Here is a 22,671-nt window from a genome sequence, read left to right as displayed (position 1 = left end):
GAACCAGGACTAGGAGCGATGAGATCTGCTCCCCTGTTCTGCGTGATTCTGAAGCAATCACTTCTCTCTAGAACCCTGTTTTTATATCTATAAAATGGAGCAGGGCGGGACCACCAGGTGCTTTAGTGGTTGAGGTGCTAGATGCCCACGTGGCCAACCGCAGTGCAAGTCCCAGACCCAGTGGCTTGACACTCATGCTGGGTGCATGTGCATGTACACCCCAAATCTCAAGAGGAGAATGAAGGAGAAGGGATTGAGGCATGGTCATCCCCCCTGGGGGGTGATTTCTCGCTTTCTCTTTTTCTGTCTCTCCAGTGAGTACATGTGCCTTATAGCCTCCCCCCCCCCAAAAAAAAAAAAAAACCTCTCTTAAAAAAAAACAAAAACAAGTAGAGATTCTTATACGGGGTCCTCTGGTCCCTAGTAATCTGTCACATCTTGGCATTACATTCAGCACTGTGTATGTGTGGGCACTTTCCTGGGGTTTTCCTTAGTTACCAAAGTTGTCCATGATTCCACCAATTAAAAGCATTTAGATGACAATTCATAACTAGTGAGTGAGGACTGGCTATCATTTGCAGATTTTTTTTTTTTTGCTCATGATTTTCTTTTAGGGAGCAAATCTTTTAAAACTGATATTTCACATAAAAGCATAATTTCTAATGTGTCTTGATCCAGCCCCAGGGGGCCTGCATTCTCCCAGCACTGCAGTCAGAGGAGCTGAGCAGTTCTTGGGGAAGACTGTGCTCCACTTCACCACTCCTCACCTCTCCCTCTCGCACTGGTGACACTCACCCCAATGCCAGCTGTAGGTTATCATCGCCCGAGGCTAAGATAATGTTTTTCTGGACCCACAGCACGGTCGGAAGGACAAGTCAGACTTGAGAAAATGATGTGATTTTTCTTCCATCAGCCCATCTTTGCTCATTAAATTGCCTGCTGCATTTGGCCAATTGAATACCTGAATTATATCATTTATTCATTCATCAAACAAATACCTACTGAGGCACTAAGGACAGAGGTGAACAAAGACAGACAAAGGCCCAGTTTGCTTAGAGCGTAAGGTCTGGCAGAGGGAGCGGGAGACGGTAACAGGGGAACAAACAAAAATAAGCCTAAACTTGTGATAAGTGGCTTTGATAAGAGCAAAGCCGGACATGTGGGACACACCACAATCGACAGTGTGATCAGAGAAGGACTCCCTGAACAGGAGCCTTTGAAGTGAGGCTGAACAACCTGGAGCAGCTGGCCTGGGAGCGGGTGTCAAGAGGCCAGGCAGGGGAAGCAGCAGGGACCAAGGCCAGGAACGGAGGCTTGGGCTGTGAGCTCTGAGAGCCCCCACCTAGCATTTTACAGGCCTCGGCCTCCTGGGAGATGTTTGCTCTCTGTAGGGTAGTTCTGTCCTCAGGGCCCCATTGGATTTGCAGGGGAGGGGTGTCGGGTAGGGGAGAAGAGGGGCAGCGGTACTTATTAATTCCCCACCAGATGTCTGGCACCCGGCTGGCAAATCCAAACCCATTTGCCCACAGGAAGCTCAGCGGGGACAGAGAAGCTATTTGGGGTCACTCGGCCCTGCTCCAGTCCCTAACCAGCAAAGTAATGGGACACACACTTGTCCCACTTACTCAGTGCCAGGGCCCTAGGGTGGGCCAGCTCCTGCCACTTCCCTTGGGTCACATCCCAGTGACACATACTGGACCTGGAGTTATTCCCCTTCAGAGGGCAGATGTGGATATCCTGGCAGAAGAGCCAGAGAGAGGAGGGAGAGGGAGGGAGAGAAAGAGGTGGAGGTGGGGAGAGAGAGAGGCCAGAGGAGGGGAGGGAGAGGAGAGGAAAGGGGGAAGAAGAGAGAGCAGAGAGGGGAGAGATGAAAGGGGAGAGAGAGAAGGGAGAGAGAGACAAGGAAGAAGACAGGAGAGGACGAGGAGAGAGAAGAAAAGAGAGCAGGAGGTGGAGAGGGAGAATGCAGGCCTGGAACTCAGAGCCTTGGAAGGCAGCCCGGGGCAGCAGACTTTCACCCCCCCCCATGTCATGTACTGAACAGCTACACTGCACACGAGGATGCACAGGCCGCCCCCACAGCCATGTAGTCACGTGTTCCTAGCAGCTTTACTCACAGGTATACAGCCCCAGACTGGAAATGATCCGAACACTGGCCGTGGGAGAAGGTACCGCTAGGTTGCAGTGTGTTCACGGGAGGAACTGCGACTCGGGATGGGAGGAATGGACGGCTGGCCCATGCAGTTCCATGAGCCAACCTCACAGGTTTATACTGAGCAAAACAGCGACCCGAAAGGACGTCGGTGTGATTCCATTCGCGTAAAGTCCAAGAACAGACAAAACCAAAACCAATCGGTGGTAGCCATGACAGCAGTGTTTGGGGCTGTGGGGATTGCCCTGGGTATGGGGGAAGGTCCTGGGACATGGGAAAGTTTGGTGTCCTGATCGCGATGGTGGTTCCAGGAGTGTGTGTCCGCCCTCCTCCACTGTGCACTGACGCTGGTGCATAGGGTGTTTCCAGGGAGGAATTCTCTATTACTAGGTGAAAGCCCCTGCAGATATATATCTATAACTATATCTATAGAGATATAGATATCTAGATTTTGTATGTATTTATAGAGAGAGATATATTTAGTTTGCTATAAAATGTCTGTGTTCTTCAGAGAGAGAAGTCATCCTCCCACCCCATCCCTACCCCAGGGAGGATGGTCACGCGTCAATCCCTCTCCTCCATTCTCTGGGATTTTGGGCACACACATACACGTGGCTGACATGATTTTCAAGCCACCAACTCAAACAACAACACAATCAGCCACGTGGGACTCAGTGCCTTTATCACCCGCCACCTGCTGGCTCAGATTTAAGGGATATTTAAATCTGTGATCAAATGTATTTTGGAAACTTTTGGTTAAACAAAGACCAAAACATGTGTTTACTAAATGAGTTGTTGAATCTTTTGTTGAACCAATTAGGAAGTTTTAGGGAAGCAGTAAGAATATTTCTTTAAAAACTTATTTGACTGGGGCCAGCAGATGGCGTGGTGAAGGGTGATGGACTTCCACATGGCTGACTACAGTTTGAGTCCTGAACCTGGTGGTTTGCTTTCTCACTTTCTCTCTCACTCTTGCTCTGTCCCTCGCTGATCAAATTAAAATAGATAAGTAAAGTTAAATAAAATCTTAAAAAAGAAAAAAACTTATTTGACTTTAGAATCCTTTCTTGGAAGTATATTATGTGACCTTAGAAGATGTACCAGGAAGTCTGATATAGACATTTATTTTTCTTTTTTTGAGAGGTTTCTGCTATATGGCATGTGCACTCACCAGAAAGACAGAGAGAAACAGAGAGAGAGACACAGTGAGAAAGCAAGCCGCCAGGTCCAGGACTCGAACTGCTGTCAGCCACGCGGGAGTCCAGTGTCCTTAACCATCACACCACTTGCAGGTATCAATATTCCTTAAGACCTTAACTTCAAGCAGCTGACTCAGCTGCCAGTTAGTCTCTCAAGGTAGAAGGTAACCAGTGTACATTTCTGGATGTGGAGTGACAGCTTCTTTTCTTCCAGAGCCACACTAATCTGTATACTCAAAGAAATACATATTTCCATCTTGACCAATTCATTTGAAAGTAACATGTAGATATTCCAAAAACAAAAGTATTCCAAAAGCAAAGCTAACCCTTATGAACTTTCTACTGAAACATATGTAGGAATCCTGTTGTATGATCCCACTAGCAGGTATTAGGAAATGGTCAGCCTTTCTCTTTCTCACCATCTTTCCTTTCCTCTCACCCTCCACCCCGACATGCCATGACAGTCTATGAAAGTCAGTAGGACATTGACAAGAGCGTGTAATCTAGAACCAGGATCTAGAACCTAAATTTGAACTCCAGATCACCACTTCCTCGTTGTGTGACTTTGGGCAAATTAGTTAATCTCTCTGTGCTCAGTTTTTTCCATCTGTGAGATGGAAATATAAGTAATTGTAACCTTTTCTTTACAAGGTTTTTTAAATGAACAAATAGCTGTAAGAACAGTCATGGCATGTTCTAAGCATTTGATGTCAGTCTTTATTTTCTTTTTTACTATGTAACAAAAGGTATATTAAATTTTGCAATAATAGAGAGGAGGTCATACATAATCAATTTTATTAAAATGTCAGGTGTTGTTAGAAGATGAGGAAGGTGAGTACATTAGTGAGGACCCCGAGTTAACAACAAGAAACTCAAAGCACAGATAAGTCACCTGCTCTAGGTCACACAAGTCATGGTGGAATAATTGTGGTTCAAACCGAGGAGGTCTGGTTCTAAGCCCATGTTCTTGATTTCTATGCTGTCCTACTCTTCTGCGAACTGGGTGCTGTGGAAATACCGACGTTGGAACTGATTGGGGCCTTGGGATGGGGGTCAAAGTTGAGAAAGAGACAGGAAAGTTGGTCTTTACAAGATGAGTCCTAGTTTATCAGGTGAAGAAGTAGAAGCAGGTTCTAGGCAAAGGGAAGAGCATGTGCAAAGGTCCAGAGAATGACAAATACTGTAGACTTCTTAGAGAACTGTGCCTGCGGGAACTGAGAAAGTGGGAATGGGAAGCATGTATTGGGGAATACCGGTAGGTCTTGAATACCACGTTTATGAGTCTGAGGGCCACGGAGAGGCACAGGAGACATTTGAGTAGGGGAATGGCATGATCTGAAGAACATTGTAGAAATATTCATTTGATGCTAGGTATGTGTGCATGCATGCCCAAAATCCTGACGGCATAGAAAACTAGAGGAGAATGGACTGTGGTGTGGCCATTCCCTGTTGAGGGTGTTTCCTCCTTCCCCCTACTCTCCATCTGCCTATCTCTCTTTGGGTGAATGCACCTTCTGGGGGGGCGGTGGGGGGAGGAAAGGAAAAAGAAATACTTCACTTGGCTCAGGTGAAGGATAAGTGGAAGCTTTGAAGACCAGTGCAAAGGTTGGGAAGCTGTCCCCAGGCAAGGAGATGAAATTTGACCTTGCACAAGGGTAGTGGGGATGAAGAGCTCTCATCATAGAGCTTGAACTCTCCTTTACCAGACCATGCCTGAGCCCTCTCTGCTGGGTTTGGCTCAGATAAACCCCAATCTAGGGAGGAGATGACCCTTCTTTTCTACTTGAATATCAAAAAAATCTTTTCAGCATACACAAGAAGGCAGCCCTTCTCCTCTGTGCCAACCACCTTTTTATTTTTTGCTTAGAAGCCACAATCTCTGAAAAGGCTTCTGTCTTAGGCTGGTTCCCTAGAAGGACCTGAGACAAGGATTTGATGTGATACAGTGAAGAGTGTGGCATTAGTGCAGGTGCTGTGGTTTGAATGTGTCTGCAGAACTCATGTGTGGAGAGTATAATGCCCAATGCATCTGTGTTGGGTAAGGGGGTAGGGGCTGAGGGGAAGCAATTGGGTCTTGAGGGCTCTGCCCTCTTGAATGGATTAATGTCACTCTTGCAGGAGTGGGTTGGCTATTGTGAGAATGGTTTTGTTATAAAAGAGATTTTGGCCTTTTCTGGTTTTTTTTTTTCCCCCCTTGCCTGCTCTCACCCTCTTGCCATGGGGTGATACAGCTGGAAGACACTCGCCATATGCAGCACCTTGACCTTGGACTCCTTAGCCTCCAGAACTCCAAGCAATAAGTTAATTTTCTTTATAAATGACCCTGTGGTGTTCTGTGGTAGCAACACAAAATGGACTAGGACAACTGATGTGTTAATGAAAAAGTTTCTACTGGGCCAACAGGGACTCAGTCTTACTGGGAACCTCTAGAAGATGGTATGCAAATGCCTCAGGTATTCCATCTGGATTTATTGGCTGGGAGCCGTTCCTAGGATTGTCATTTCCCTGGCAGATTTGGCCAAACATTTTTCTAAAACCAGATAAAGCTAAAAACATTGCTATTGTGAACAGAAATGGTAGAAGAGTGTCTTAGTTCATTTGGACAGCTAAAACAAAATGCCTGAGACTGGATGACTTATGAACAGCATAAATATATTGCTCACAGTTCTGGAGGCTGGGAAGTCCAAGATCAAGGTGCCAGTAGATTCAGCATCTGCTTCAAAGATGGTGCCTTGTTGCTATCTCCACATGTGGAAGGAAGGCCCTCAGGCCTTTTTGATAAGACACTAACCCCACTCAAGAGGGCTCTGCTCTCATGACCTAATCACCTCCCAAAGGCCTCCCGCTCATTACCAATGCAATGAGGATTAGGTTTCAACATATGAACTCTCTTTTTTATTGCCAGAAGGTGCATATACTCGTTGGAAAGAAAGAGAAAGCACTCCCCCACAATGAGAGGAGTGGCCATGCCTCAATCCTCATTCCTCCATCCCTCCTTCCCATCAGGATTTCGGGTACATACACGCTCAGCATATTTTTCAAGCTGCTGGGACTGGGATTTGAACCGCATTTGGTCATGTGGGATCCAGCTCTCTTAACCACTGTGCTATAGGACCAGTCCTCAACATATGAATTTTGGAAGGACACAAACATTCAGACCATAGCAAGGAGGTGCCAAGGGGTCACCCTTCTCAGAACCCACTGGCCACCTCAGCTCCCTTTCTCCTGGGCTCCCACATGGCTCTGTGTCAGCCCTTGTCTCTCTCGGGGGTGCATGGTCTCTGCTTCCTTGAGCAGTGGGAGCAGATGAGCAGGTGACCCACCCCAAGCCTCAACTGCCTGGTGGAGGACTCTCCCATGGTCTACAGTCCAGACTAAATAGTGACAGATGAAAGTGGAATGTCTTATGCTTCTGTCTTTTTCAAAGTGCGAAGATGAAGGATTATTTGAGGGGGCTCAAGAGCTCACTTACAGTACTTCTGGTTCCCCATGGGCACTTGAGATTATGAATTTTTAAAATCATATTTTCCAAATTAAGATACCTGGAGATCTGTCACGTGCATACACGTGACATGTCTCCTTGGACCAGCAGGAAAGCTGAACAGACAGTAATTGAGTTTAAAATCATGAATTAATTGTGAAGCGTACTAAGCCTGGATTAAAGAATGCCATGTTTGCAGCAGGTTCCTTGGAGAGCGAGTGGAAGGAGTATACATGGATGTTCTATTTGGTGACCTGCAGTAGCCATGTTCTCCTGCTTGGGGACCTGCAATATCCAATTTGTGCTGACTTGTGAAATCTGGTTGTCAAATTATCAGAAATTTTGCTAGCCAATTAGCAAAAATACAGACTGTTAGCTGTTAAATACAGATAGTAACACACACACACACACACACACACACACACACACACACGTTTTTTTTTTCAGTCGTTAAACATTTACCAGCACACCTCTGTTTGGGGATTATTTGGTGGACAGAATCTGGGAAGGTCATTTGAGTTCGAGAAGCACTGGCCATAAATCATTTCATAATTGGCATGGTCAGATTGTTACTCAAATTCAGGTTCAGTATCTTAGTCCTTCCTTGCTTCAACTCTCAGCTTGGAACTTAGCATGTGGTCAGAAGTAAGATTTGCTGAATGGATAGATGCGTGGATGATAGTTAGCCTGTGTTCAGCATTTTTCCTAATTTCCGAGTGGTCCAAGTGTATATTAGCATTCACCAAATATTTTGAGAGCCCACTGTGTCCCAGGCACTGTTCCTGGCCCCGGGAACACAATCCTAGCCCTCCTAGAGCTTGCATCCTTATGGAGAAGAAAATCAAGAGGGCTCAAATCAATGGTACCTATGAAGAAAAATAAAGCAGCAGATGGGGGTGGGGACAGGGAATGTCCCACCTCTGTATCGGGAGCCATGATTCCGGATGGAGAGATGGCTCCATCTCCCTGAAGCTGTGAGTCTTCAGGAAAGCTCTTCGCCGTTAAACTGCGGAAGCTGATCGTCTCTAGCTGATGTTTGGGTCCCTCTGATATTTTAGGGTTCCCAGGCCTAAAAAGGCTGAGTTGGCCTTGGCTAAACTTGCCTTTTTGTCATCTGAAGTTTTGGCTCCCCAAGTGGTTCTGAACGCTTCTCTAACTGAATGTCAGAACTCCAGGAGCTTCTGAAAACAGGGTGTTGTGTACTGTGCTGCTCCTTTCCCACATCTTCACTGTCCTGGCAAGACCTGGGACCAGCCTGCCCTCAGTTTACCTCTGTGGACCCCTATAATGATGCCCTTGGGCACAAGGACCCAGCAAAGCTAAGAGTTTTTCCACAAAGAGCCTCGTGCAGAGTCTCAGCTGCCTGGGGGGATTTCAGGTTCTAGAAACAGCTGCAGCCTCACCCTTTCCTCTTCTGGTTCCAGTTCCCACGTTGGTAAAGCAAGGAAAATGCAAGTGGGTTGGTGATTGTCTACCATTGAATTCCAGTATCAGGGAGGTCTGAGGGGCTTCTGGGGTGAGCAGAAGGGAGGGGGAGAAGAGGAGCCTTGTGGACAGTGCCTCATTCCTCTTCTCCCAGAGAAGCTCCTTTCACTCTGATTTCTGCTTTTGGGGTTTGTTTTGTACATTGTGATTTGATATACAATTTAAGAAGTTATTTGTTTATTTTTTAAATTTATTTCCATGACCCAGAGAGACACAGAGAGAGGAAAAGAGAGACAGAGACAGAGAAAGAGAGAGAGAGATGCCCAACAGGGCCTTGATGCTATTATCTCCCCTGAGCTTCGACCAGCCCCTCTTCATGGGCAGATGTGCTCAGGTACTCAGGGAGGTCTCCAGACCCGAGCTGGGAACCTTCTCATATGGATCAGCCTCACAGAGCTTTGCATTTTACTGTTGGACCCCTCCACCTCCTAATACACTATTTTGCTTGAACAAAGGGTCAGGGGGGTATAAATATTTAGAGACTGTGGGCACTGTGATTCTCTAAGATATCTCACCCATGAGGGGTAAGAATCTACTGGGTTAGGAAACTGATAGATTAATGAGAAATAGAATGGAGGGATTTTTTTTTTTTTTTTTGCCATGGACTTTGATGTCATAGTACTGCTTTTGCTTTTGATCTTTAACGTGTGTGCTCAGTAACCTGGGTTCTAGAGCTTTCATCCCAAGATGAGTTCTTTTGTTTTATCATTGTTCTTCTCAACATGTTATTTTAAGATATTTTGAAGGCTACCTCTGTATTAACCCTAAGGGTCTGTTTTATTTCGTTTCCTCCAGAAGAATGTATCTGAGGGCAATAGGAATATAGGATTTGCAGTATAGAAATTCTCTCTGCAGAAGAGAATTTTTTGTACATCTGTAAATTTCATGAGTGAGTGTGAGCATTGGCACAAAAGCTAAGGGACTTGGGAATCTGGAAGTTCTCCAATGCAGGGCACGTTTAATAGAGACTCAGCAAGTGTTTTTTGAGGAATGGAAATGAATGTGGTTGAGCCTCAGTCTTTCCTGTCTCAGTAAGTGACAAGCCCATCTTCCCACTGCTGAGCCAACTTTAGAATTGCCCTTGGCTTCCCTCTTGACCTTCCACATCACAACAGATCCACCAGCAAAGCTGCCGGGCTATCCCTTGGGATAGATCAAGAACCCAGCCCCTTCTCCCTACCTCCGCTGCCCCACCAAACCTAGCAGCCGGTGTCTTGCTTGGTTAGTGTCAGCGCTTTCTCATGGGTCCCGCTAGTCCTGCCCTGGTTCCCCTGTAAGACGGAGACACCAATCATTGTGTTTCCCACATAACGTGATACCCATCCCATTGAGCTGAGAGTGTGTTCTGCTAGAATGTCACTTGTTAGGACAGCGCTTCATTCAAAGTCCCGTGGACACAGAATAAAGTCAACACAACTTACCAGGAAGTAGAAAGCATAGACTAGCACCAGACAGCCCCAATCCATGTTTCCTGGAACATAGAAGATCATTGCCTTGAAAGAGCCCAAGAGAACAGGGCAGAGAAGCATGCAGTTTTATTCAAACAGTGACCATGCAAATAACCAAACGCAATTCATTATGGGCCCCGTGGGATACAGAGGTACCAGAAATGAAGGGCATGATTGCTTTCTTATTCTGTGGTTTGACAGATTTTGACAAATATTTACACTTATATGACCAATACCTCACCTAGGTCTAGAACATTGCCATCACCCTAAAATTTCCTACATGCTTCTTTGCAACTCCCATTCCTCCCATCACATACACCTCCCACCCCAGCCCTGGAAACCACTGATCAATTTTTTCTTTGAATATAGTTTGCGTTGTCATTGGTTCCAGTATCCAGCTATTCACAGCAGTGATTAAGAGCACGGGTGGACAGAGGATGCCTTGGTCTGCTCGGCCAGGGCCTGGCTAGTGACCTCTGTGTACTTCATGTCTGGATCCATAAAACAGACATAACGATTCTACCTACTTCCCTGGGATTTTTGTGAGGAATAAATAGCACTTGGCAACTAAGAGCCTGATACATGTTGGTTGCTGGTACTATTCAGAGACTGTGCACTATGCTGGGTATTGTGCCAAGTGCCCAGTATTGATGTGGCCGGTCCTGCTGGTGCTCCCTACACACCCCCTTGATGCTCACCCTTTCCACACATGCCAATAGCTTCTTTCTGCACCTCAGGGGCTCTGTGGGAGTTTTTTTCTGGCTACAGGAGCATGTGCAGCCTGTTTGTGGGGAGATCAGCAGCGTTTTCAGGAGCAACCCTCAATCAAGGAAGGCAGGCATTGGCAGATCACTATCCCAGCTCATTTGCTTCCCAGGCAGGACATGTTTTATATTGTCTCCCAGGGCTCCCCATCACCACTGAGCTTCATTCAGGTGCTCACAATGGTAACCTTCTCACGAGCACACTCTGTATTGGCTGCCTTCTCTGCCATCAAGAACTTTCTGGAATCCCCTATTAAGTAAACTATTTTTCATTCTCATCCTCATGTCATGGTTTACTTCTAAGACAATGGAATATTTCTTTTCATTCTCAAACAGTCCTACGAGGTGGACAGAAATAGCTTTTATTTTTAAAATTTTTTTAAAGAGAGATTTTTGCTATAGGATGTGTGCATTTGCCAGAGTAACAGAGAGAGACAGAAAGCGTGAGATCATCCCCTAGAGTGGATGGCCATGCAGGAATCCCTTCTCCATTCTCCTCTTGGAATCATGGGCATGCATGCACGCATGCCTGGCATGAGTTTTTTAAGCCTCTGGGTCTGGGACTTGAACCGCGGTCAACTACGTGGGAGTCCAGTGATGTAACTCTATGCCATCTGCTGGTCCCTAGCTTTCTCATTTTATAGGTGAGCAAAGTGGGACTCAGAAAGGTGACACCACCTGCGCAAGGTCACAGCCCCAAGCACACATGTATGCCACTGCCTCTCCAAGGAGCATGCATTGCGCATTGCCAGGCCCTTCCCAGGGCTTCCTCCCTGCCTGTGTCCTCTGAGTCTACATCTCCCCCACAGGAAGGCCGCTGCCTGTTTGTCATCCTGCTCATGGCGGTGTACTGGTGCACAGAGGCCCTGCCCCTCTCAGTGACAGCCCTGCTGCCCATCATCCTCTTCCCCTTCCTGGGCATCCTGCCTTCCAGCAAGGTCTGCCCCCAGTACTTCCTCGACACCAACTTCCTCTTTCTCAGCGGGCTGATCATGGCCAGCGCCATCGAGGAGTGGAACCTGCACCGCAGAATCGCCCTCAAAATCCTGATGCTTGTGGGGGTCCAGCCAGCCAGGTAAGGCCAGGTAACAGATCTGGCCCTGCAGTGGGGGAGCAGAGGGACCACACCTCGTGGAGCCCAAACCCACGCTTCCTAGCTCAGTCATCCAGGCCCAGAAACTCATCATTCCCTCACGCTCACGTACATACTTATCCTCAGCTGGTAGAGGGTTCCCCTGTAAGCTGGGCGCTTGGGCAGCTGTCCTCTGGTCCTGGGTTCTGGGTCTGCCACTGACTTCGTCTGTCGCCCAGGCTCATCCTGGGGATGATGGTGACCACCTCGTTCCTGTCCATGTGGCTGAGCAACACTGCCTCCACTGCCATGATGCTGCCCATCGCCAACGCCATCCTGAAGAGTCTCTTTGGCCAGAAGGAGGCACGGAAGGACTTCAGCCGGGAGAGTGAAGAAGCCACAGGTGAGGCTGTGAAAGGGACCAGCATGGAGGAGCGTGAGGGGGGACGTCCGGAGGATGCTGGGGAAGGCGAGGGAATGCATGCTTACGGCGCACCTACTATGTGCCGGGTGTTTTAATAATAATGATAACCGAGGCTTAGTAAGTCAAACCATGGGAACTTGGTTTTTAAAAATCTACACTTACTGTGTACTGAACAATGAATTAAACACTTCACATGTGTTATCCCCTTTAACTTTTTCTTCTTTTTTTTGAGATTTATTTTATTTTATTTTATTTTTTATTTATTTGCATCCATTCACTGTACATCATTATAGCATACAAAATGAGATTTTTCCATTCAGAATACACTGTATATTGGCTCAATCAAGCACATCAACATATGTGTTATTGTCAACAAATAATTTTCCATTTCTTGTTTCCTGTATATTTTGCCTTTTTTCCCCATCCTTGATTCCCTATCTCACCCTCTGCCATCTTCCACCCTCCTCCCACACTGTGTCTGGTATCTATTGTTGCTTTCTATGCCTCCCCCATTTTATTGTTTCACTAAATATCTTAATAAATCTAAATATTTTCAATAGCAAGCACAACTGATATATACATATCCATGAACACAAGTCTGACTTTAGCCACTCCACCTCCGGTGGTGGGTGGATGGCCATGCAGGAATCCCTTCTCCATTCTCCTCTTGGAATCATGGGCATGCATGCACGCATGCCTGGCATGAGTTTTTTAAGCCTCTGGGTCTGGGACTTGAACCGCGGTCAACTACGTGGGAGTCCAGTGATGTAACTCTATGCCATCTGCTGGTCCCTAGCTTTCTCATTTTATAGGTGAGCAAAGTGGGACTCAGAAAGGTGACACCACCTGCGCAAGGTCACAGCCCCAAGCACACATGTATGCCACTGCCTCTCCAAGGAGCATGCATTGCGCATTGCCAGGCCCTTCCCAGGGCTTCCTCCCTGCCTGTGTCCTCTGAGTCTACATCTCCCCCACAGGAAGGCCGCTGCCTGTTTGTCATCCTGCTCATGGCGGTGTACTGGTGCACAGAGGCCCTGCCCCTCTCAGTGACAGCCCTGCTGCCCATCATCCTCTTCCCCTTCCTGGGCATCCTGCCTTCCAGCAAGGTCTGCCCCCAGTACTTCCTCGACACCAACTTCCTCTTTCTCAGCGGGCTGATCATGGCCAGCGCCATCGAGGAGTGGAACCTGCACCGCAGAATCGCCCTCAAAATCCTGATGCTTGTGGGGGTCCAGCCAGCCAGGTAAGGCCAGGTAACAGATCTGGCCCTGCAGTGGGGGAGCAGAGGGACCACACCTCGTGGAGCCCAAACCCACGCTTCCTAGCTCAGTCATCCAGGCCCAGAAACTCATCATTCCCTCACGCTCACGTACATACTTATCCTCAGCTGGTAGAGGGTTCCCCTGTAAGCTGGGCGCTTGGGCAGCTGTCCTCTGGTCCTGGGTTCTGGGTCTGCCACTGACTTCGTCTGTCGCCCAGGCTCATCCTGGGGATGATGGTGACCACCTCGTTCCTGTCCATGTGGCTGAGCAACACTGCCTCCACTGCCATGATGCTGCCCATCGCCAACGCCATCCTGAAGAGTCTCTTTGGCCAGAAGGAGGCACGGAAGGACTTCAGCCGGGAGAGTGAAGAAGCCACAGGTGAGGCTGTGAAAGGGACCAGCATGGAGGAGCGTGAGGGGGGACGTCCGGAGGATGCTGGGGAAGGCGAGGGAATGCATGCTTACGGCGCACCTACTATGTGCCGGGTGTTTTAATAATAATGATAACCGAGGCTTAGTAAGTCAAACCATGGGAACTTGGTTTTTAAAAATCTACACTTACTGTGTACTGAACAATGAATTAAACACTTCACATGTGTTATCCCCTTTAACTTTTTCTTCTTTTTTTTGAGATTTATTTTATTTTATTTTATTTTTTATTTATTTGCATCCATTCACTGTACATCATTATAGCATACAAAATGAGATTTTTCCATTCAGAATACACTGTATATTGGCTCAATCAAGCACATCAACATATGTGTTATTGTCAACAAATAATTTTCCATTTCTTGTTTCCTGTATATTTTGCCTTTTTTCCCCATCCTTGATTCCCTATCTCACCCTCTGCCATCTTCCACCCTCCTCCCACACTGTGTCTGGTATCTATTGTTGCTTTCTATGCCTCCCCCATTTTATTGTTTCACTAAATATCTTAATAAATCTAAATATTTTCAATAGCAAGCACAACTGATATATACATATCCATGAACACAAGTCTGACTTTAGGCATAAACCTCAGTGAATAGAATGAACATACTACAGGGTACGTGTGCTCACCAGAGACAGAGAGACAGAAAATGAGAAATCACCCTCCCCCAGGGGGCATGGCCATGCCACATTCTCTTTACCTCTTGGGATTTGGGGTATGCATGCACATGTGCCCAGCTTGTTTTAAGCCACCAGGTCTGGGACTTGAACCGCAGTTGGTCATGTGAGAATTCAGCAACGTAACCGCTATGCCACCTGCTGGCCCCATCTCCTTTAACTTTCAAAATGGCTTATGAAGTAGGTATTATGATTAAACCCGGATTTAAATCATTTGAAAAGATGCTGAATGCCAGTGATACCTAGAGAAAGACAACTTGAAACAATGAGACTTAATGAGACTGGCAAACATGAGGAAGTTGGATCATGCCCAGTGTTGGCAGCAGCGGGGCTGTGGGAACTCTCATGCTAGAAAAAGTGATGACCCGCTGAGTCTTTCTGAAGGGCATTCTGCAAGCATCCAGTCACGTGAAATGAGCCTTGCCCTGTAACCCAGCTTTCTCCCGGATGCAGACACCAGAGGAATTCTCACACGCAGTGACATACACTATGGCACTCTCTGTGGTATGGGGAGTTGGTGGCCCTGGGGCCTCCATCGCAATACAGGCGTAGCTAAATATGGGGGAGCACACCGTTGGGCCCTATGCCCATTTCAAGGAAAAGAATGAGAGAACTACATAGTTATATAAATGGATCTCAAAAAGATAGGATTGGGGAGAAGACCCAGAACAGAATATAGAACATAGTCCTAAGATGTAAACTAAATATATACCCACATGAATGACAGTTTGCAAGAACATAAAGAAACAAAAAGCTCCCCCTTGGAAGCTTTTTGTGGGAAGATGAAAGTGAGAAATGGGAATAGAAGGGATTTAAAAAGTAAATAAGTAGATAAAACCAAAGAGGGACCAGTGCAATAAATAGAGATAACACGCCACGAACTAAGGGAGGTAGTATCCCCAACTTTCTAAGAGTATGTTCTAAACACAATGAAATAAAAGCAGCTTCTGTGTTTTTAGGTGATCATATAAAGGCCCAGAGAGGGGACGTGACTTTCCTAAATCACACGGCAGGCAAATGGCTGAGCCTGACTTTGAACCCAGGTAGTCTGGTTCCAGGGCCTACTTGCTTAGTCACAAAACCAGCTAGATCAAGTGAGATTTCTTTTGGCTGTGAGTTAAAAAATGCTCATCTACAAGTGGTTTAAAGAAAAGTTTATTTCTTCTCAAAGAGCAAGAAATCAGAGATCCAGTTCTAGGATCAATTCAAGGCCTTTAAGTGTCAGGACTTTTGTTGGCCACTCTATGATTCTCTTGGTCTTTCTCATGGCTGCAAAGCAGTGACAATAGCATGTCCATTTTTAAATGGGCTATTTTAATTTACATAAATATATTTTATTTATTTTTTGAGAGATTTTTGCTATAGGGCTCGTACACTCGCCGGAGAGATAGACAGAAAACAAGTAATCCCTCAGGGCAGATGGCCATGCTGCAATCCCTTCTCCTCCATTCTCCTTTCAGGATTTTGGGCATGCACGTACACATACTCAGTGTGCATTTTAAGCCGCCAGGTATAGGACTCAAACTATGGTTGACTATGTGGGAGTCCAGCAACATAACCATTATGCCATCCGCTGGTCCCTACGTAAGTATATTTTAAAAGGAAGCTTTAAATAGATACACATAAGGACAAAGGTTGCCCGCATATGCCCAACACTGATGCTTCATTTGTTTCTTTTTCCCCATGTCCCCATAGGAACACACGGCTATGCTGAGAAAAGGCTAAATTTCCCAGCTTCCCTTGTGATTAGATGTGGTCAAGTGACTAAGTTTGACCAATGAGATGTGACTGGGAATTATGTGTACAACTTCCAGCTTCTGCCCTTCCTCTTCCTGCTGGGTGGGATGTAAAATGACGGTGGGAGATGACACTTGGGTCCCCAAATTGGAAGTCACATCTTGAGAGATAGATGGAAGATCTGCCCTGATAGCAATGACTCATTCTCCCCAATTAATACAACAAGCATTGCCCCTGAAACCATGGGTTTTGTGTGACAGTTATAGTTTTTCAAATATGTATTAAAATAAACACGTATCTGTTAAATTTTAAGTGCTGATCTATGTACTATTTAAGTGAATAGCAATTGTGGTAGTACATTTCCCAGCATGCACCAGGGGGCCTTCTAATTTTATTTTCACAATAGCTCTGGAAGCTAGCAATGATTGTAGTATAGTGTAGATGAGGTTCAGAGAAGTGAGTCGATGTATCCAGAACCACAGTGTTGGCGAAGACAGAGCCAGACCTGTGCAAGGGCAAAGTCTTCCATGGGGAAGGGAAGAGATGCTCTCTAGCCGGTATCAGCAAACTTGTTCTGTAAATGTCCAGACAGTAAATACTTAGGCTCTGCGGGCCCCTCTGTTGCAACAGCTTAACTGCCCTGAAAGAGAGGAAATAGCCCCAGACAGAATGTAAATGAGTGGGCGTGGCTAGATGCTTGTACAGTTTTATTTATGGGTGCTGAAATTAAAATTCCACATCATTTTGACATCATGAAATGTTATCCTTCTCTGATCTTCTTTCAACCATTGAAAAATGTAAATGTCATTCTTAGTTGCCAGGTTACACGAAGGCAGGTCGCGGCTGGATTTAGCTGTGTACTGGTGATTGCCCACCCCTGCTTTACAGATCAGCTTTACTGGTTTTCAAACTGTTTTCCCCAAGTCTGGGTCTTCAAAGAGAAATGACACCCTTGGTAGCAGCTGGGACACTGCCCTTTCCTCCATTTCAATAACATGTTATTTGAGCATTTACTTTATGCAAGAGTCTTTTCTTTCTTTTTTTTTTTTTTTTTAAGATTTGCTGTAGGGCATGTGCACTTGCTGGAAATAGGCAGAGTGAGAGAAAGAGAGACAGAGAAGGAAAGTAATAAAACACTCTCCCCCATGAGGGATGGCTATGCTGAAATACCCTCTCCTCTCTTCTTCTCGGGATCTTGGACATGCATGCATACATGCCCGCATGAGTTTTAAGCTGCTGAGTCCGGGACTTGAACTACAGTTAACTACATGAGAGTCCAGTGATGTGATCATTATGCCATCTGCTGATCCCAAGAATGAAATTTTTAAAAAGATGAAATAGCGCCCTAAGTCGCAATTTCAAAACAGTGACTCTGGTGTTCGGAATCTGGGCTGGCTTCAGAATCTACCCTCTTTTTCTTCCTCGCTCTGTCTCCCACGTGAGGTTTTTTTCCAAAGTGGCTAAGCAAATGTGTGAGAGCCTAGTCGCTCATTCTAAGAATGAGAAATCTGGGCCCAGCCACAGTGCTGCAAGTGGGAAGGTGCAGCTACATGGGGCTGGGGCCACATGGGAGGCCTGGGTTTGGGTCCAAGACCCTGCCTAGCTGGGAGGCCAGGGCAGGAAGGATCATGACAAAAGTATTTATATGTGTCTCTCCCTCTTTTGTGTGTGCTCTCTCTCCTTTTCTTTCTTATAAAAAAGGAAAATAATAGGTGAAAAATCTGAGACCTGGGAAGGGGAAAGACATGCCCAAGGTCAACACAGTGGTAGTTGTGTGGAAATCCAGAGATTTCCCCCCTGCACTGCAGGATGTCAGGAGGAGGAGACCCTGAGAGGCTGGGGCAGACACTTTCTTTCACAGGCCACAGGATCAGAGAGCAGGGACTGGTTAATGATCAGCCACCGAGACAACGCTCATTCCAGAGCAAAGAAAGGAGAGAGGTATTCCTTTTTGCCCAGTTTCTATGCTTTGACCAAATGGCAGGTGGGGGGTGCAGGGGTGCAGGGAGTGGAGACTATTCATAGACCAGGGGAGGACAAGGTGGCTCTCCGGGGGTTACTGGTCATTAGGGACCTTGCAGCTGCAACAATGACAATGTGGACTACCATTGTATGCAGAACTATGCACCAGACATTGTGTTAATTATAATAGTTTACACCCCTCACTTCATCTTTTTTTCCCCCCAAAGGGTACATATTCTCACTGGAGAGAAACAGAGAGACAGGGAGAAGTTAAAAGCATCCTCCAATGGGATGTGGTCATGCCATAATCCCTTCTCCACTTCTCTATCCTGTCGGGATCTGGGGCACACACATATGTGTACCTGCCATGTTTCTAAAGCTGTCAGGGCCGGGAATCAAACCACACACTCAGCCATGTGGATTCCAACTCCCTTCATCTCTAGGCCACAAGGCTGGCTCAGTTCATTACATCTTAGTAGATGCAATGTAAGATAATGATTCCCATTTTACAGATGAAGAGACTGACACTCAGAGAGGTAAAATAATTTGCCAAAAGTAACTGTTTCCAGATTCTGTGCTGATGAGCAGCATGATGTGGAGGGGAGCTGAACTCGAGCCACAGTGGGCTCACTAGACCCCAGAGATTGATGTGGAGGGGAGCTGAACTCGAGCCACACTGGGCTCACTAGATAAGACCCCAGAGGTCCTTGGCCTTGGAGGGAGCTTTACTGCTTCTCTCCAGTTCCTGTACCCAATTTGGGGGGCCACGTGAGTGGGCTCCTCCATTGTCCTTCTACAGGTGCACTCTCATCACACCCTCCACAACAGCCTTGCAGGGAGGCATTGTTATCGCCCCCATTTTACTGAGGAAAACTGAAGCTCAAAGTGGTGATTTGGCCAGTGTCCCTCAGCCAGGAAAGGGCCACGCTGCAATCCTGTCTCGTCCAGCCTCCTCTAGAGATTTTGGGCACACGTGCACATGTGCCCTGCGTGATTTTCAAGCCGCCAAGTCCAGGACTCGAACTGTGAATGGTCACGTGGGAGTCCTGCACCTTAACCACCGCACCACCAGATGGCCCCCAACCTGGCTTTTTAATGTGAACACTTTTTCCTCCTTTTCTCTGCCTGAGAAAGGCTGGCTTGCCACCACGTATTCCTTTTAGGAAAGCCCAAAATGCCGCCATTCACAAAGTGGTCTTTTAGTCAGGGTTAAGCATTGCCCTCGTCCTTCGCCCTTCATTCATAATGCTAATCCAGTCCCGTGACTCTTTTCTCATCTATAAATAAGAACAAATCCTCCCATTTTGTGTAAGTTATGCAACGCCTAACTTGAGGAGCAAGAGCTGGGTAGGGAGCGAGTGGTCAATTCCCATTTTGTGTAAGTTATGCAACGCCTAACATGAGGAGCAAGAGCTGGGTAGGGAGTGGTCAAGGTGTAGCAGTTGTGCAAAACTGCTGTAAGAGTCACAGGAACTGGCCAGCTTGGTAGCACGATTGGTGGCACACTGAACTGCAGTGCTGGCAGCCACATGACTGGCCGTGGGTTCAGATCCTGGCTCAGCCTGAAGACATCCAGGCATGCACACATGTGCTCAAGATCCTGACAAGCTGGAAGGTTATGGAAAGGGGATTGGGGTATGCTGAGACCCTGTTGGAGGACTACAATCTCTCTCTCTCTCACGCTTGTATGCACACATGCTCTCTATCAAGAATTTAAAATTTTAAAAACGTAAAAATGTTGTAAATAGGGGCCAGTAGGTGACATGGTGGTTAAGGTGTTGGACTTCCATGTGGCTGACTGTGGTTCGAGTCCCAAGTCTGGTGGCTTGAAAATCATGCTTAGCGTGCCCAAAATCCCGAGGGGAGAGTGGAGGAGAAGGGATTGTGGTGTGGCCATCCCCTTGGGGGATGATTTCTCGCTTCCTTTTTCTATTTCTATCTCTGGCGAGTGCACACTCTCAATGAAAAAAAAAATAGTTGTAAATGAAAAATATTTCCAGGAATTGGAGGAGGCACTGCGGTTCTCCACCTGACTCAGTTTCCCTTTCCTACTACTCGAGAGGGATGTATTCGAGCCCTTGTTTCTGACCTGTCTTCTCCACAAACTCCACCTCCATGCGGGGTTGTGTCCGTCTTCTTCACTGCCATGAGCAGTCTTCCCTGGTGCTGTGGGTTCATCTAGAACACTGCTGGGCTTGTTCAGTAATGAACAGGTGTTCGTGAAATGCATGGAACAGTGAACAAATGCAGGAATGGACCATTTATTGAACAGTTCTACGCTTCAGTGTCCTCATACCTAAAAGGGGGATAATGATTCTCACCTCCCAGATTGTCACGCGTGCTAAGCGAGTTAATGGTTATAAACCTGCCCAATGTGGGCTGCCTTTTTACCTAACTTGACCCAACAGCTCTTCCCTGAGGGGCCTTCTCTGTGCCAACCTTCGAGAACATTTCAGTCATACTGAGGACGTTAGATGAGGCTTAGTGCCAGGTTGGACCTCTTAAGTGCCAGGTGGTGCCTTGGAGAGGCAGCGAGTTCCAGGGGTGGAGCCTGGGTCCAAGGCTGGCTCAGTTTCCCTAGGTATAATGAGGGAGGGAGGTAGTCTCGCCTCTCAGGCTCACCTGCAGCTGCTGCATGACTGCAAAGGTGAAAGCTCTCAGTCCCCTGCCTGACACAACCTCAAGGACAGGTATTATAATGAGGGAGGTAGTAAGTCTCGCCTCTCAGGCTCACCTGCAGCTGCTGCATGACTGCAAAGGTGAAAGCTCTCAGTCCCCTGCCTGACACAACCTCAAGGACAGGTATTATTGGGTCGTCAGGAAAGTCACGGCACACTTTTGCATAGAAAAACGGAAAAGTATGTCATGGCTTTCCAGACAATCTAATATTTGAAGAAGACCTTACACAAGCAGCAAGCTCCTAAATGACCGGTGAGTTTTGGACCCAGAGGAGTCTCCTTGGAGACTTTGCCCCATGGCCAGTTTCAACATGGTCTCTTGGGCCACTGGGGTCAAGGAAGCTCAGGGATGAACCCTGAGTAAATGGCGAGAACACGCAGTACCTCGGTTTCTCTGCCTTTATCATCATCATCATCAGAAAAATAATACTTAGTGAGTGTAGTTATATATATATATATTTGTTTTGTTTTGTTTTAGAGAGAGATTTTTGCTGTAGAGCATGCGCAGGGAGACAGAGACAGAAAGTGAGAAATCTGCCCCCCCCAGGGGGGGCATGGCCATACCACCCATCCCTTCTTCATTCTCCTCTCAGGATTTTGGGAACACATACACACACACACACACACACACACACACACACACACACACACCCAGCATGAGTTTCAAGCTGCCAGGTCTGGGATTCAAACTGTGGTCCACCATGTGAGAGACCAGTGCCTTAACCACTATGCCACCTGCTGGCTCCCCCATATAATTTTTTTGTAATAGCCAGAGAGCACATGCGCTTGCCAGAGAAATAGAGAGACAGAGAGGGAGAAAGCATCTCTCCTTGAGGCATAGTCATGCCACAATCTCTTCCCCATTACTCCAACCGGTCGGTATTTGGGGCACACATACAAACATGCCTGGATTGATGTGCTTCTGGCTGGGTAGGAAGAGTACAGCATGAACCAGAGGTGGGTGAGGGGTTGGGGAGTGTCACTGGGTCAGACTCCTTCCCATCTGGCCATCCCCTAGGGAGTGACTGTCCCCTACCACAGTGTGCTATTAACGGCCCTTCACTTCCCGCTTCGGGCTCCAGCCTCGCGCCTTGCATGTGGACATGTGTTTTCCACCACAGCAGCCCTGAGCCCCTGATCCCATGCCCTCCCGTGAGCTGACCTGACTTTCAACCCTCAGACCCCCTGCTGGTGACTAATGGCACCAGCTTCAGGCACAAGAAAGTGACTCGGAGCCACAGTCAAGCTCAGAGCTGTGGACACACTAGACGTTGCTGCTTGGTACACTGAGGCTGCACAGGAGGCTCGGGTCTGATTCCTACCCCACCATAAAAAGTCAGGCAGGGTGGCACCTGCCCATAGTCCCAGCTACTCGGAAGTTGAAGCAAGAGGATTGTGACAGAGTGAGACTTTGTCTTGGGGGGAAAAAAGGACAGTCAGCTGGTCATCGAATTCTGTTCCCTCATGTCACCCTCAGGGGAAGCCTCTTCAAGCTGAGGTTGGACTTCAGACCCTTCCTCCCAGTCCACGTGGCTGGGCGTGTGACTTGATTTCTGTGTGAAGAAAATTCCTTGTAAAAAGAAAAAATTAAGCTATTGGTTTGTTGCCCTAGTTCCTTTAAGCGTATCGGTGTCCTTCAGCCAAGACCTCCAGGAACACGTAGTTACACAAGTTGAGTTTGCTCTCAGCAGCGAGGACAGCACACGCCATGGATGACCATGAGTCTCTGAGCAAGGGGCGGTCGACAAGAATCTGTGAGAGGCTCTGGGCTTCCACTGCGACAATTGGAGCACGGGCTAAGGAAACAAGGTCTGTTCTAGAAAAGGTGCTGTCAGAAGCCACAGCCTATTGAAAGATGGAGTGGACAAGCAGCTGCCACTCGGTCCGCAGGCACGAGA

At 47.2% G+C, this 22,671-nt stretch overlaps 1 protein-coding gene across 4 annotated transcripts in view; it reads left to right on the top strand.

Moving 5' to 3' along the window:
• SLC13A3 (solute carrier family 13 member 3) overlaps nucleotides 1–22,671 on the top strand; it is a 102,877-nt gene that overhangs the window by 39,592 nt on the left and 40,614 nt on the right. For 3 of the 4 annotated variants that reach the window (XM_027775740.1, XM_027775739.1, XM_027775741.1), the window contains 2 exons: nucleotides 11,339–11,604; nucleotides 11,841–12,004. In XM_027775740.1, coding sequence (XP_027631541.1) covers nucleotides 11,369–11,604; nucleotides 11,841–12,004 — 400 coding nt within the window. In that variant the 5' untranslated portion in view covers nucleotides 11,339–11,368. Of the gene's footprint in view, nucleotides 1–11,338; nucleotides 11,605–11,840; nucleotides 12,005–12,997; nucleotides 13,269–13,504; nucleotides 13,669–22,671 lie in introns of those variants that run through there. The other variant, XM_006158550.1, reaches the window with a different exon arrangement.

Source organism: Tupaia chinensis, unplaced genomic scaffold (assembly GCF_000334495.1).
Source record: "Tupaia chinensis unplaced genomic scaffold, TupChi_1.0 Scaffold000602_1, whole genome shotgun sequence".
NCBI lineage: Eukaryota > Metazoa > Chordata > Mammalia > Scandentia > Tupaiidae > Tupaia > Tupaia belangeri.
This window is presented reverse-complemented; position numbering and strand designations above follow the sequence as displayed.